This window comes from Arachis ipaensis, chromosome B4, assembly GCF_059453495.1.
Source record: "Arachis ipaensis isolate K30076 ecotype BB chromosome B4, ASM5945349v1, whole genome shotgun sequence".
Classification (NCBI taxonomy): Eukaryota; Viridiplantae; Streptophyta; class Magnoliopsida; order Fabales; family Fabaceae; genus Arachis; species Arachis ipaensis.
This window is the reverse complement of record NC_142439.1, coordinates 76,971,193-76,986,017: the sequence shown is the minus strand read 5'-3', so window position 1 is coordinate 76,986,017 and position 14,825 is coordinate 76,971,193. Positions and strand designations below refer to the sequence as shown.

At 34.2% G+C, this 14,825-nt stretch overlaps 1 protein-coding gene across 1 annotated transcript; it reads left to right on the top strand.

Annotated features, from left to right (window-relative positions):
- Positions 1-4,084: 4,084 nt before the first annotated feature.
- On the top strand, positions 4,085-7,974 carry LOC107639379 (putative FBD-associated F-box protein At5g56440). Its single transcript, XM_016342852.3, has 4 exons — positions 4,085-5,105; positions 6,580-6,723; positions 6,803-7,101; positions 7,501-7,974. Exons 1-3 carry the CDS (start codon positions 4,143-4,145, stop codon positions 7,082-7,084), a joined length of 1,389 nt encoding a protein of 462 aa, XP_016198338.1. The 5' UTR covers positions 4,085-4,142; the 3' UTR covers positions 7,085-7,101; positions 7,501-7,974.
- The last annotated feature ends 6,851 nt before the right edge of the window (positions 7,975-14,825 follow it).

Here is a 14,825-nt window from a genome sequence, read left to right as displayed (position 1 = left end):
TCAATACTTATTAACATCATCAAGTGAACCTCAATTAATTTACAAATAAACCAAAATTATTTCAGATTTGAAAAGCAGTCAAAAAGACTCAATCATCAATAAAAACACATCAAATGTATACAGGTGACAAATATTAGAGCTATAACTAACTTAACAAGCACACATGAACAAGTTCAGCAAATCTGAGTGAAACTAAACCAAATGAACCTCAAATAAACTTGAAATAAACTGAAATTATCAATACTTATCACATCATCAAGTGAACCTCAATTAATTCACAAATAAACCAAAATTATTTCAAATTTAACAAGCAGTCAAAAAGACTCAATCAGTAAAAACAGAATATATATTTATAACAACAAAATAATTATTTCTGAATCTTACTCATCTTCGGATTTAGTTTTGTTTTCTAAATTTGTCTAAACAATCTTTCTTTTTTTGCTTTGTTTTTTCACCACTCTTTGTGGTTATTTTCTTTTCTTTAGCAGTATTTTCTCCATTTCTTCTTCTTCTCTGCAACACATACAAAAAAAAATTTGTTAAAATAACAATATAAAACTTTAAATAAATAGATAGTTTCCGATAAGTGATGGTAAGAAGTATACTCAGATTCAGAAAAAGTTTCTTCTTCCGAGGATGAATGCAAGATGACAAGTTTCTTTTTTTTTTCTTCTTCTTTTCCTTCGTTTTCGCTTTTTTTTCTATCTATGCACCCCTCAATTCTAGTCTTTTCACAATTCCCTGAAATAGAAACTTATTTAGTTAGCACAATAATTTAGAAGCATCTGAACTGAAATTTCAAGGGAAACGATCTTTTTATTTACTATTTCATTATTTGTTTCAAAGGCAATCTCGTCGCCCAGTCTCCTCCGTGTCCAGTACGCCATCCATGATGGCCCAAGAGCGTCATCTGCTTCTGGATTAGGGAACTTCGTTTCATGAAAATATATTATCATTAACACAAAGACACAGCTATCAACTGAAAGTTTGTGTCCTGCTCTCTAGGCTTTGATCCTCTTGATCAAGAAGCTCAGCACATGAGAAGCCCAATTCCATTGTCGGACTGTCTCCACATAAAGGGCATGTGGCTTATGGACCGGGGAGACTGTGCTTACTGTTGTCGGCAACAAGAAGCATTTCTGGATGAAGATGATGAAAGTCGTCTTGAATTTCAGCAAGTTCTCCTCCCTTTCAACACTCATATCAATAATAGCTTTTGTCAAAGATGCAAAAATAACACCTTTAAAGTTGTCAACAATCTCCTTCTACTGCTCATTCAGTTCGTTGTACGCAACTTTTTCAAAAAAATGATCCCCTATAATATTTAAATATAAACAAATCAGTTCAGATTGGAACAAGCAGTCAAAACGGCTCAAACATCAACAAGAACACATGGAATTTATTTTCTGTATCCAAATGAACCTCAAATAAATTAAAGAATGAACTGAAATTACCTAAGAAATAAAATTTTTTTTGTCAATACCGAATAAATGAACTGAAATATTTTAATATAAATAAATTAATATAAAAATAATAAAAAGATCAAAAAGGAAAAATATAAATATAAAAGATGGAAAGTATAATACCGCCTGAATTTAGGCCCAATGCATCTCCTATCTTAGCAGAGGTTATCTAGACTTTGCCATAGCGAGTGTCCAAGAATCTATGATAGAGATCAAAGCAAAGAATCAATTCCCTCAAGAGCTTGTGTGAGACATTCAATTTTGGAATATGCCTCAGTGCACCAAATCCCATTTCTTCAACGGTAGCTTTCTTTCGTTCACTCAATTGGGCGAACACCTAGCTATTGATGTTGTTAAGCATCTCAAATCGTGAGTTTTTTGCAAGGATTTGAAACATTATGTTATAATATGTTTATAATACAAAAATACAGTTAATTTAATGTGTATATGCTTACATTGTAATGCGGCTTCTCCATTTTTGAGATGGTCATCTTTTTCATTTTTGCTATAAGGAATAAAAAATTTGGTCAATACTTAACAACAACATCAAGTGAACCTCATTCAATTCATAAATGAATCGAATTTAGTTTAGATTTGAACAAAAACTAACTAAACAACATCACATGAACAAGTTCAGCAAATTCAAGCGAAACCAAACCAAATGAACATAAATTAAACTAAGAAATGAACTTAAATTTCTTACGGAATAACAAATTTGGTCAATACTTAAGAGTAACATCAACTGAACCTCACTCAATTCACAAATAAACCGAATTCAGTTCAGATTTGAACAAAAACTAACTAAACGATCCCACATGGATAAGTTCAGCAAATTCAAGCGAAACCAAACCAAATGAACATAAATTAAACCAAGAAATGAACCTAAATTTATTAAAGAATAACAAATTCGGTCAATACTTAATAGCAACATCAAGTGAACGTCACTCAATTCACAAATGAACTGAATTTGGTTCAGATTTGAACAAAATGTCATAAATATTCAATCAACCAGAAAAACACATTCAATTCACTTCTGCATTGAAATGAACTCAATTAAACTAAGAGATGAACCGAATTATTTATCAGAACCAATAAACTAACATACGATTTCATTTGATTCCCTAGTTACAGAGAAAAATAAGAAAAAATGAAATCAGAGAAACTAGATCTATTACATGAATGAATGAACTTGATCTACTAAACCTTAAATTGAACTAGTATAAATGCAAGATTTGCGAGAAATTAACTGAACATAATAACAATAGTTTTCTCAGTACCTTGCGAAATCTTTATTCTTGTTTTTGTGTGTTTTTTGTTGATGAATTCAAACACACTACCAGATTTTGCAATAGTTTTTGCAAAGAATTTGAAAGATTTTGAGAGAAATTTAAAATTCTTTTGTTGCAATTTTGAGTTTGAGGAACAAACCGTTTTTCATATTAGAGTGCGAATTGAAGTGGTAACATTTTAGATTTTCGGCACGTGTAACTACTCTCTTTAATGGGTAGGTTTTTTTTTTTGTGTTGGGCCTATTTTGATTGGACTTAGATGCAAAAAGGCTTGAATATATTCCAACTATATTTCTATTATGTTTTAACTACTTTACGAATCGGTTTATAATTAAAAGAAAAAGTTGAATCTCCAGTAAAATAGTATAACAATATTTCATAAATAAAAAAATTAATAAAAAATATTTGTATATATTTATGTATATTATTTTACATATATTTATAACCAAATAATTAGCAACACAATAATAAGATATTTCATAATAAAATAATTAAAATTTAAACTTTTTTAAAACAACAGATATATATTAGATTTTTTATTTTAATAAATAAATTAATTATAATAATTATCGAAATAAATAATTTAAAAAATATTTACCAAAATAAATAACCCTCTCTTATCTCGTTTACAGTGTAAACGAGATACATGTAATTTTTTTAAAATAAATTTTGAAAATAATAAAAAAAATATTAATATTATCAATAATCCAAACTTTTAGCATGCAATTAGTACATAAAAAAGTTGGTAGAAAAGATTAAAATAGATATGTTTGATCAATTAGTACTCAAAAAGGTTAATGGGATAGTGGGAAGAGAATTTTTCTACCAACTATCTCAATTCTCTTCCCACTATCTCATTAACCTTTTTGAGTACTAATTGATCAAATATATATATTTTAATCTTTTTTACCAACTTTTTTATGTACTAATTGCATATTAAAAGTTTGGATTATTAATAATCTTAATATTTTTTATTATTTTCAAATTTTTTTAAAAAAAAAATTATATGTATCTCGTCTCGTTTATATCTTGTTTACAATGTAAACGAGATATACACGTTTCACATCACCTGTCTTATCTCGTTTATAGTGTAAACGAGATAAGAGAGATATTTATTTCGATAAATATTTTTTAAATTATTTATTTCGATAATTATTACATTTATTTAATTTATAAAAATAAAAAATTCGATATATATTTCTATTCTATATTATATTTAATTGGTAGTTATTTTTTAATATTAAGATGGTTGAATGAGAATTGAATAATTGATTGAGTATATAATCTATGGTGAGCTTTCATTTAAAGTTTAAAAAGATGGTTATAATTTATATCAAAGACACGTGTCGTGTGGTATTAAAGCACCTTGCCTCTCTCTCCCTCCTTACAGATGACAATAAACCAAACGCGCTCCCTACATATATACAAGAACCCAGCAAGTAAGGACGTATTGTCCGGCCAAGCAGACACAGTTGTTTCATTTCTCGTCCTTCAAATGGCGGAGCTCTCTGCGGACCCACCACCTAAGCGCCTCCATAATCTTTTCCCTGTGGCTGAAACCGCCGCAAATGCCACAGCCACTGACAGAATCAGTGAGCTCCCCGACGCCCTCCTCATCCAAATCCTCTCCCTCCTTCCAACCAAGCAGTCCGTCGTTACCGGCTCCCTTTCGAAACGCTGGCGCCCGCTCTGGGCCTCTGTCCCTATCCTTGACTTCACCGACGGCATCGCGGGGACCGTCGACCGGCCCGAAAGGAACGAACCAAAATCCCGCGAGACCAGCGGGTTCTCGGAGTTCGTCTACTCCGTGCTCCTGCTGCACGAGGCCCGGCCAATTACCCGGTTCCGCCTGCGGTGCTCCCACTGGAGCTGCTCCCAGCGTGACATAGCCACGTGGCTGAGCCAGGCTGCCCGGCGAGGAGTCGAGCAGCTCGAGCTCAGCCTGTCACTGTCGCGCTACGTGGCTCTCCCGCGGAAGCTCTTCAATTTCGAAACCGTTGTGGAAATGAAGCTCGACGGCGTGTTCTTGAACGCGCTGGCTGGCTTCTCTGTGTCCCTCCCTTCGCTGAAGGTGCTGCACGTTGGGGATAGGGTTTTGTTTGGGTGCCATGATTACGTGGTGAAGCTTCTCGCTGGATGCCCTGTTCTTGAGAAATTGGTGTTGGAATCAACCTACAGTGACGCATGTGGAGGACCCGTGTGTGCTCAGGGGATGTTTGATTTGAATTTGAATCGTTTGGTGAAGGCTAGGATTGGGTTCTCCTGGTATAAGACCTGCACCAAGTCTATGTTCTTGATCTTCAATTCCCTCTCCAATGTTCGATGCCTTTCGATTTTGTCCTCAACAGTTGAGGTGTGATGCTTCTCTATCAGTTTTTGGTTTCTGAACTTGGATTTCTTTAAGTTAAATTAAGTCTGTTCAGGTTAAAACCTTTAACTCTTGTGGTATAGATAGGCTATTTGAACTTTGATTATTTCAGAATGTTGAAGTGCAGTTTTATGTCGTGTGGGGCTTGGGGGTGACTGTTGAAAAATCACCTGAAATGATATGAAGTTAATTGAAGTTATGATTTTCTAGATGAAAATGGCATGATGTTGCATTGAATTCAGTATCTTGTTTTGAATTTATTGCACAATTTACAAAGTTTTGAATAGCAAAATGTGGTTTATGGCTGCCATCCCTGTTAAGGTTATGGCAATGGCAGGCCAGCAATCAAAAGCTGTTACTCTTGCCTATTTGTAACATGGCATTTTATGGAATTTACTCTTTATATTGGGAATGTTGTGGAAGTAAGAAATTAGATAATAGCCAAATGTGGTTACGCGTTTGTTGTGATATAGTTAATGTTAGTTAATGGCTCAATGTGGCCGGGCATGCATTCTGACATATTTGATGCTAGAATGTGGTGTGCGGAGGTCACTCTTGTAAAATGCCATGGAATTATCTTAGATTGCCGAGCTGCTGTGGCACCAAAGAATGACCACAACTTAAAACCCAAATAACTTGCACTGATTGATGAGCTAGAAAATAGGGGAAAAAGAATCACAAAAAAGGGAGGATAGGTGCACAGGTAACTGTCTCATAAATCTTTGAGGGACTACATCTTATCAAGCATGCGAAGCATCTAATGGAAAGGTCTGGGATGATGATGCATGTGATGATACGTGAAAGTGAATTCCAATCCTTAATTAGTTTGCTCCTTTGTGGGCTTTGGAGGATGTAAAATTCCTTTATTAGTGCAGCTCATTTGATGAAGATAGATTTTGGTTAGGTTAAAATCATAAAATTTGGCTTCATAAGTTTGTTTGGACGTTTAGGGTGTAGAGTGACTTAAAGTTCCCTCAGTGCACAGCTCATTTCATGAAGGTTGGTCCTGATGAGGCTAAAACACGAAATTTGGCTCCCTGAACAATCTTTGGGTTGTTGCCTTCCACTGTGGCATCTTCTGTCAATATTAAAGCACATGCCAAGGGTTAATCCCTTCACTGAGCTGCTATAGTTGCCGCTTTGATCAGGTTTAGGAAGTTAAACAAATATTCTATGCTTTATTGAGTTTAACCATCATGTGGTTTCTTGAGAGAGAATTACAACACAAGATTTGGTTATTTGATATAATATAAATTGTTTTTGTGAGAGAAGCAAAGATCTTGACTTATAGTTACAATGAAATTGAAGTAGAAGTTAATGATTTGTCCTGTTAACAAAATTGTAAACTAGTCAATTACCTTCACTAACAATTGGTTTCCATTGTTACTCGTCTGTTTCTTTTGTATTTATTTCTCATTGAAATGTATTATTTCATGATGATATTACTTTCTTCATGCAGTGTCTAAAGGATTCTACTGCAAGTGATATTCCAGTGTTCAACAATTTAGTTCAGTTGGAAATTTCATTTGGAAATTATTCTTGGGATTTGTTAACAAACTTGCTTCAGCATTCCCAAAAGCTTGAAGTTCTTACCATCTACAAGGTTTGCTGAGTTGAACATCAAATTTTATTTCATCTCTTATTCTCTTGAGCTTTACAGATTGCATCTGCTATTATTGCAGGAATCACAAAAACATGCAAATGGGCATGAACCAGCTTGGAACCTTCCATTGGTTGTTCCTGAATGCGTCTTATCGCATCTCAAAGCATTCTGCCTTATGGAGTTTCAAGGATTGGATTGTGAGATGGGCTTTCTCAGGTATGTTATGCAAAATGCAAGAGTATTGGAGACAATGAAAATCAGTATGGCAAGCTCGTTAGATCCACAGACAAAACTCCAAATTCGCAGTACTTTAACTGCGCTTCAACTGAACATTCAAAGCTGTCAAATTACATTCCATTGAACCTGATGTCAGAGAAGGTATGTTCTGTCATAGTTTCATTTTGATGCCCATATAATAAAAAATATTAAAAGTGTTTATTGTGATCTCTAATTTGGTACCTTGAATTTGACCTAAAATTAGTACAAATAGAAGCTTTTTGTACAATTGAGAGAATCTCTGAGTTTTTTAATTCTTCCCTTCCTCAACCTTTATTAACAACTTACAAAAATCCTTTTTCTGGTGTTTAACAATTTCTTTTATTATGTTTATTGTTTAAATTTTCCATTTTATGTATATTGTAGAGCACTTTATATTTGTAGAAGATACATTACCTGTATCTATGTTTGCCTCCGGGTAATTCAGAATGCCTTCATTTTAATGTACTATTTGACCTCGCATGAAAAGAAACTGTCCTAATGAATGCTTTTTCGAAGCAGGAAATGCTAGTAGCAGTTTCTAGTGCAGAAACAGTTATCATGTAGAGATGTCACACAACAAATTCGTGTCAGAAGTTTTAGGGAGTCAATTTTGATCTGGACTGTATTGTTTTTCAGGAGCTTTTGTTTGTAAGAAATATTGTGAAGTCTTTCTTGTGTTGTTGTGAATATATGTAGGCAAGAAAACACTTGGCTGAAGAGAAGTTCCCCTGATGTAGTTTAGGGAAAGATATATAACTTGCTGGTTTTTATTTGTATTGTGTAAATTAGCCACCCTTTCAGAACTAATTGGTGTAATCCACAATTGCATAGGGCTTAGCCTCTACAAAATTTGATCCTGGGAGGTGAACTCATAAGGTTATCTATTTATTTATGGTATTTATTATTGTAATGGTGGTGAATGAAACTGAATCTTCGTCGGTTGGAAAGTATCAGCATTGTTTACATTAATGAATTTTGATATTTTACATGAAATAAGTTTTCTAATGCACTCAGTGCGATGAGAAAATTCATAAAAGTAGGTCGGTCTTGTGAACTGGTTTGTGGTTCTCAAGCCATGCTTTTAAGAGTATATCGTTTAAAGGATTTATTCTAACGTAAAACTTTCCAAATTGACATATAAAAGGATAAATTCTAGATGACCTTTTTAACAGGAGGACTAGATCTCTGGTCTAGAACTCTTGAATTGCTTTTAATGAGTACGGATAACTATAATGTTTTCAGTCTAGCCAAATAAATACCTATTAAGTTAAAGACATCAAGTTACTGCAATTTGCAGCAAGGTAAGACCGTAAAAGCTAGTTTGCTATTGGAACCCTGGATTTCATACTTTAGCAACAATAACAGCATAATTTGATCCCACAACTTGGGATTCGCCTCAGGTTGGAGTTAGTTATATGGATTAAATGATATCGTTATATTTTGTCAAAAAAACAATGTTTCTATTTAGCTCATTGATGATCAAATCTCTTTTGAGAAGCTTATTTAGATTTTTCTTAAGCATTTTATGGATGCTGTTATTCCAACACCACCGTTAATTTAAGTATTTAACAACCAACTACAACTACTATATGGTATTTTGTAGTTGTCTACAGCATACTACAAAATACAAAGAGTAAAAAGTTCACTGTGTCCTTCGTTTAATTGAAAAAAGGCGCAGTTTTGAAAGAAAGTCCATTGAATCCCATTTTTTTCATGTTTCTCTTTTGTGTTGCCACTCTCCCATAATGTATTCCTGCCATCCCACTGAATTCTGTCACTCCACCAGTCCCTCGAATCCATAGACAATTCAGGGAGTACAGTGAGTAGAGAGTAGCCCGACAATAAGACTGACGTGACAAAGGAATGGTGCTCCACAAGTTATACCAGGAAAGAGTTCACGAATCCATGAACCATGCTTGAAGGTGGAGGTGCATCCACGGGGCCGTGTAGTGAAGGCAGTAGGCATCCACAATCGTGCATGTGACCTGGGGGTGTAAAACGACAACACAAATGCATGTTGAGGGTTGCATGGGAGAGTGCTGGGAGAGTGTAGAAACCAGAGAAGAGAATGAACAATTGAGAAAGTTGTATTGAATGATGAGTCACACTTATTACACTACTAACTTTTCATATTTATATTCAACCAATAGTAGTTGCTATAGCTACTAAATACATAAAATATCTTGTCATAAATAGTAGAAGAGATAACCACCTTTAGAGCATTAGTTCCACCTTGAATGGTGGATGGCCATTCCCCTTCTCTAGGGAAGTTGTTTAGATCTTCCTTCTAGATGGATAGGAGATAACTTTGGAATTAGTAACTCATACAAATATGTAAGGTTGAACTGCTGCCGCGTGTCCGACCTCTATCAGGTCGGGTAGGAGTGGATGAAACGGAATTTCCTTGTTGAGCCTTTATTCATTTCGGGCCTGGTATTATTTTTTGGCCAGGGTATGAATAGTGTCCCTGCAGAAGTTCGAGCTTTTTAAGAGGTCGGACTCAAGCATTTGTAGATTTGTTTAATCTTTGGGATGTAGTCAGGCTACGTCGGGTATGCCGCCTTTTCAGGAGAGGTAAGATATTCGACGTGTTTTTAAAAATTCGAAACAATGCATCTTTTCATGATACATCGCACATTACTTCTGTAGTTTTATTAGGGTCTGCGCATGTTATTAATGACGGAACGCTGAATGGCTTTTTTGCTCCTAGTGCCTTATAAATATCCAAACTTATTTCTCTTTTTTCTTTTTTGTTTCCTCTGAAACGTTTGCACTCTTTCTTTATTTCAAAAAATCTTTTTTATCTTCCCTGCAGTCTTTGGTGTTTCTTCAAGATTTTTTTTATCTTGAATTCTTGTTTCAAACATAGGAGGCTTTGGATCGTAGGGGTCTAGCTGTTGTTGTGCATCATTTCCTCTTTGCATTCTCTTCAAGGTTGGTGTTTTAATTCTTTTGAACTTCTATTTCTGCTTCTACATTCTGGTGGTACTTCTTGCTTTTGTTTTACTAGTGTTGGCAATGCTTTATTGGCTTTTCGAAAACTTTGCCTCGGACCTAGTCTTTATTTGTTACTATCACTATGAATTTGAGTGTGGGGCTTTCCTTTGTGTTGCCCCCAAATGGCACCATTTTCTCTGTCTTGCTGACTTGTAGTGATGATATTTCATTTTCCTGTATTGTAGGTGTAACGTTTATATCTTATTCAATAATTCACAATATGTTTTCTAAGGTCCCATCCGACCTGATTTGGGTAGATATATCTATTCTGACTCCCGTCCCAGTTATTGATAACAATTATGCTGAAACCTTCCTAGGCATCATAGGATATATCTAAATCGGGAGGATGAGAGAAATTATGAGTTTGCAGTTGCTGACCCTGAGGAGAGGGTGTGTTTTTCACGACTTGATAGGTCGGAGCGTCACTTTGTGTACCTATATGATTGCTTTTTTACGAAATTAGATGTTAGTCTTCCCTTTTTTGACTTTGAGTTCGATGACCTTAGAGTCTGTAACATCGTCCCTTCCCAGCTTCATCCTAATTCCTAGGATTTCTTAAAAATTTATCAGCTTTATTATCGGGAACTTGACGTCCTTCCTTCTCTTAAGATTTTCTTTTACCTCTTTGTCCTTACCAAACTTTTTAGCTCCAAAAGATAGGCTTGGATCTCCTTCCAAACTGTTCAAGGGAGAAAGGCCTTTGCCACTTTTAACAATTCTTTTCATGATTTTAAAAATTCAAGATTTGTGCTATTGAAAGTGTCTAACCTTTTTTTCTGAATGAGAGAGATGAACCCCTTTTTTCTTTGTATTGGGAGGAGAGCCCGGTAATAGTGAAATATAATTTGGTTGACATAGATGAGGTTGAAGGGAGTGTTTTTGGTTGGAATGAGGCAAGAATCACTAAAATAAGTGAGTGAATAAGTTTGTGACATGAAGGAAACAAGTGTGTGTATTCTAAATTGCGCTGTTTAGAACCCACACACTAGCATGGAAAGCTATGTCACAATTACCCAAAAGAAACAAGCACTTCACTCATTTTAGTGTCTTGCCTCATTCCAACCAAAAACATGATGATGGTCTAAAGTGGGTTAGAAATTTTTCTCAAAATAGAATTGGCGTTGCAAGTATAGTCTAAACCCAACAATTGACCATCAATCAAAGTTTAAAATCAAAGAATTGTCACAATCCAAAACAAATATAAACCGGGAGTGTTAAGTCCCGGGTCGTCTTCCCTAGGAGTTGCAAATGAGGTGCTCAATTATTGACTATGAGTGAATGGGGGTTGAGATGACAAGAGAAGCAAGCAATGTAAATAGCAAGAAAGTAAATGAGCATACAATAATTAAATATCAAAAGTAATTAAACTCAAGCAATTAATCAAGAGAAAGGAAAATTCAATTGCTAAGAAACCTCTTGGTAAGGATTGTGAGCTAAGGTTACCTATCCTAGCCATTGATCACAAACACATGATGATTATAAAGAGTTAATCCTACCTAGTTAACCCTAACATCGAGGATAAGTCAAATAGGCATAATTGATTTCAATCCACAAGTCCTAGTCAACTCTATTAATGGAAGACTTAGAGTTAGTGGAAACCAAATCAACTAACTACTCTAATATATCAATCAAGAATGGACATCAATGACTCTAGGGTCACCAAAGTCCTCATATCCAAACCAAGAGTGAGGAAAAACTAAGCAAAAACTAATCCAAGCATTTTCATCAAACACTTAGTATGCATGAGAATAAAATGATATTAAATTATATTAAAAATAAAATCTAACTACCAAGTGCAAGAAAATCATAATAAAAACTCAATTGAATAACAATAAGCAAAGAAACATTAAATTGCATTAATAGAAAATTAAGATTACAAGAGTGTTCATAAAATAGAAAGTGACATAAAAGAGAAATTAAGAAGAAGAACTAAGAGAATTAAGACAATAAAGCAAGAAAACATAAATGAAACTACTTTAAAACAAGAATTAATAACTGAAATTAAAGAGAAATTAACTAAGAAAACCTAAATTCTAGAGAGAAGGGGGAGCTTCTCTCTTTAGAAAAGGACCCACAACATAACAAAACATAAAACTAAATGCTCCCCCCTTGCCTCCACTTGAATTAGGGTTGAAATAGCTTCAGAAATGAGTTGGATTAGGTTTTGGGGGCCCAAAATTCGCAGCCATCGAATTGCATTAATGAGGTCACGTGCTGGCACCTGTGCGTACGCACAGACGTGTGCCTACGCACACTTTATATTTTTCCTCTTGTACGTAAGCACGAAAGGTTGTGCGCACGCACACTTGCTGACTCTCACTTGTGCGTGTGCACACTTGCTGATTTGCTCCAAACTCCATTTCTTCATGGTTTCTCCATTTTTGCATGCTTTTTCCTCACTTCTTCAATCCATATTAGCCTTGTAAACCTGAAAGCACTCAACATACACATCAAGACATCAAATGGAATTAAAGTGAATAGAATTTAGCAATTAAGGGACTAAAAAGCATGTTTTTACTTTTGAGCACAATTTATGGAGAGTTTACAAAACCAAGCTATTTCATTGAATAAGTGTAAGAAAAGTTGATGAAATCCACCCATTTAGAGCAGATAAATACCATGAAATGTGGATTTATCACATCCCCACACTTAAACAACAGTATGTCCTCATGCTAAACTCAAGGAAGAAACAAGGGGTATTACATTTATTCAATGCAAGGAAACTACCTATATGCAATCTATCTAAATGAATGCAACTACGTAGTTAAAATAAATCAACTTCCAAGAAAGCATATATGAACATAAGGGCTAAAGCAATCACAATCAAATCAAATCCATAATTGAATTGAGCTCTAGAAAAGAATTTATAAACTTGCAAGATAAGAATTAATCAAAGGTGAAAACATGTAATTAAGCAATCGAACCCTCACTAGATGTGTATCCGCTCTAATCGCTCAAGTGTATAGGGTTGATTCACTCAATTCTCTTCTAATCATGCTTTCTACGATTTGTTCATCATCTAACAATCAACAATCATTTAATGTATCCATACAAATATCAAGAGGACTTTTCACAAGATTATAATGGGGTTAGGGTCAAGGTGAGGATGTATATATGGCTAAGTGAGCTTGAAATTTGCATCTTTGATTAGCCTAAGCTCTCACCAAATATATATAACAACCTATACAACTCAAAGCAAACCTAGCTACCCATTCCTCACTTTCCTTACACACATGCATTCTCTTTTTAATCACAACTCATATGCATTGTTATTATTAATCTACTTTGGAGTATTTTGTCCCCTTTTTATTATTTTCTTTTTCTCTTTTTCTTTTTCTTCTTTTTTTTTTGTTTAGAACATAATATATACTAACTCATCAATGCATATGATTTCTATAATATTACATGAGTATGCACCCAAATTCCTAATATTTTTCAACAAGAATTAAAGCACACCTTTTCATCAACCAATGTTCCCAAATCTTTCCCACACTTAGTTGACACACACACTCACTATCCCAAGCTAACCAAAGATTCAAATAGAACAATTAATTATTTTTTGCTTAAAGGTAGTGATGTGGTAATATAAAGAACAAAAGGGGATTAAAAAGGCTCAAAGTGGCAAACAAAGATAAATAAAATGGTAGGCTTTTTGGATTAAATGAGCTATAATAAAGTGATGACCTCAATCATATAATTGCATAATCATACATTAAATAATGAATATATAGAATTAAACAAACCAAAGATTGCAATCATAGAGAAGAAAACACACAAGAATGAGATAAGCGGTTAAATGATGTAACCACACAATAAGGCAAAAAAAACTCATAAGTTGTATGTTCTTTAACTCAAAAACCATATTCCACAATGTAAAAATCATGCAAGTTTCAAAGAATTTCAACTCAATTCAATTCGAATTTTCAATGCCCTATATAAAAAGTAAGTTTCTTAGAAATTTCATTAATCTGACTAACATTTATTCTATATATAATTATATATGTATAATGTGATTAGATGAAAAAGGTCAAAAATCCTAAATTTAATTCCTAATTTCAGTCAAACCAATATAGCAAGAGTATAAGAAACCAAACTTAGGTGCAATCATCACATCATCCTAAATCACAATTAAGACTAAAAACCAAAAAGCATATGTAAAAAGCTAAAATTTAGAGCAAAATCTCAAAATATGCATAACTACTATATAATACTAAGTTATGTACAAGCAAAATTAAAAAGTGCAATAAGTTAAGTAAAAAGTAATAAACTAAATAAAGAAGGTTTTCAAAAAGGATAAAATATATACAAAGCAACTAAAAAGGTATAATAAGAAAAAACTAAACTAAAAGTGTTTGAAAATGGAATTTTTTTCACCCAAAATATACTTGCTGAAGTTGTACGACCTCCCCACACTTAAAATGTAGCACCATCCTCGGTGCTCAAGATCATGCGGAGTGGAAGGAGTCATCACTGTCGTCGCCTCCACTAGCTGGTGGGTCTCGTGCCTCCTCTGGCTCATGATGCTGGGCCTCCTCCTGCTTATGATGCTGGGTCTCCTCCTGCTTAAGTGAACAGAGGCAGAAAACTAAATCACAAAATAGTATATATGTGAACTGAACGAAAATATAAGATTGAATGAAAGCATGTATGAAGACCAACGTGAAAGTAAATGGCAGCAGCTTCCAAGCAATCAAACACAAAACAACCACTTGACTTGCTTGTTTATCAAAGATAAAGAAAATTAAGGAGTGTTGTAGCTATACACAAAGAAAAAGAAAACAGTTAAAAGTTAATGTTAGTTGAAAAGTAAAAGGAAAGTTAAAAGTCATGTGAGTAAAAAGAAAATG

Excerpts from the sequence above, each read along its gene's own strand:
- LOC107639379 (XM_016342852.3), top strand. The coding sequence starts at position 4,143 with ATGACAATAAACCAAACGCGCTCCCTACATATATACAAGAACCCAGCA. Across the intron at positions 5,106-6,579 it reads TTTTGTCCTCAACAGTTGAG|TGTCTAAAGGATTCTACTGC; the intron begins GTGTGATGCTTC and ends TTCTTCATGCAG. Across the intron at positions 6,724-6,802 it reads AAGTTCTTACCATCTACAAG|GAATCACAAAAACATGCAAA; the intron begins GTTTGCTGAGTT and ends CTATTATTGCAG.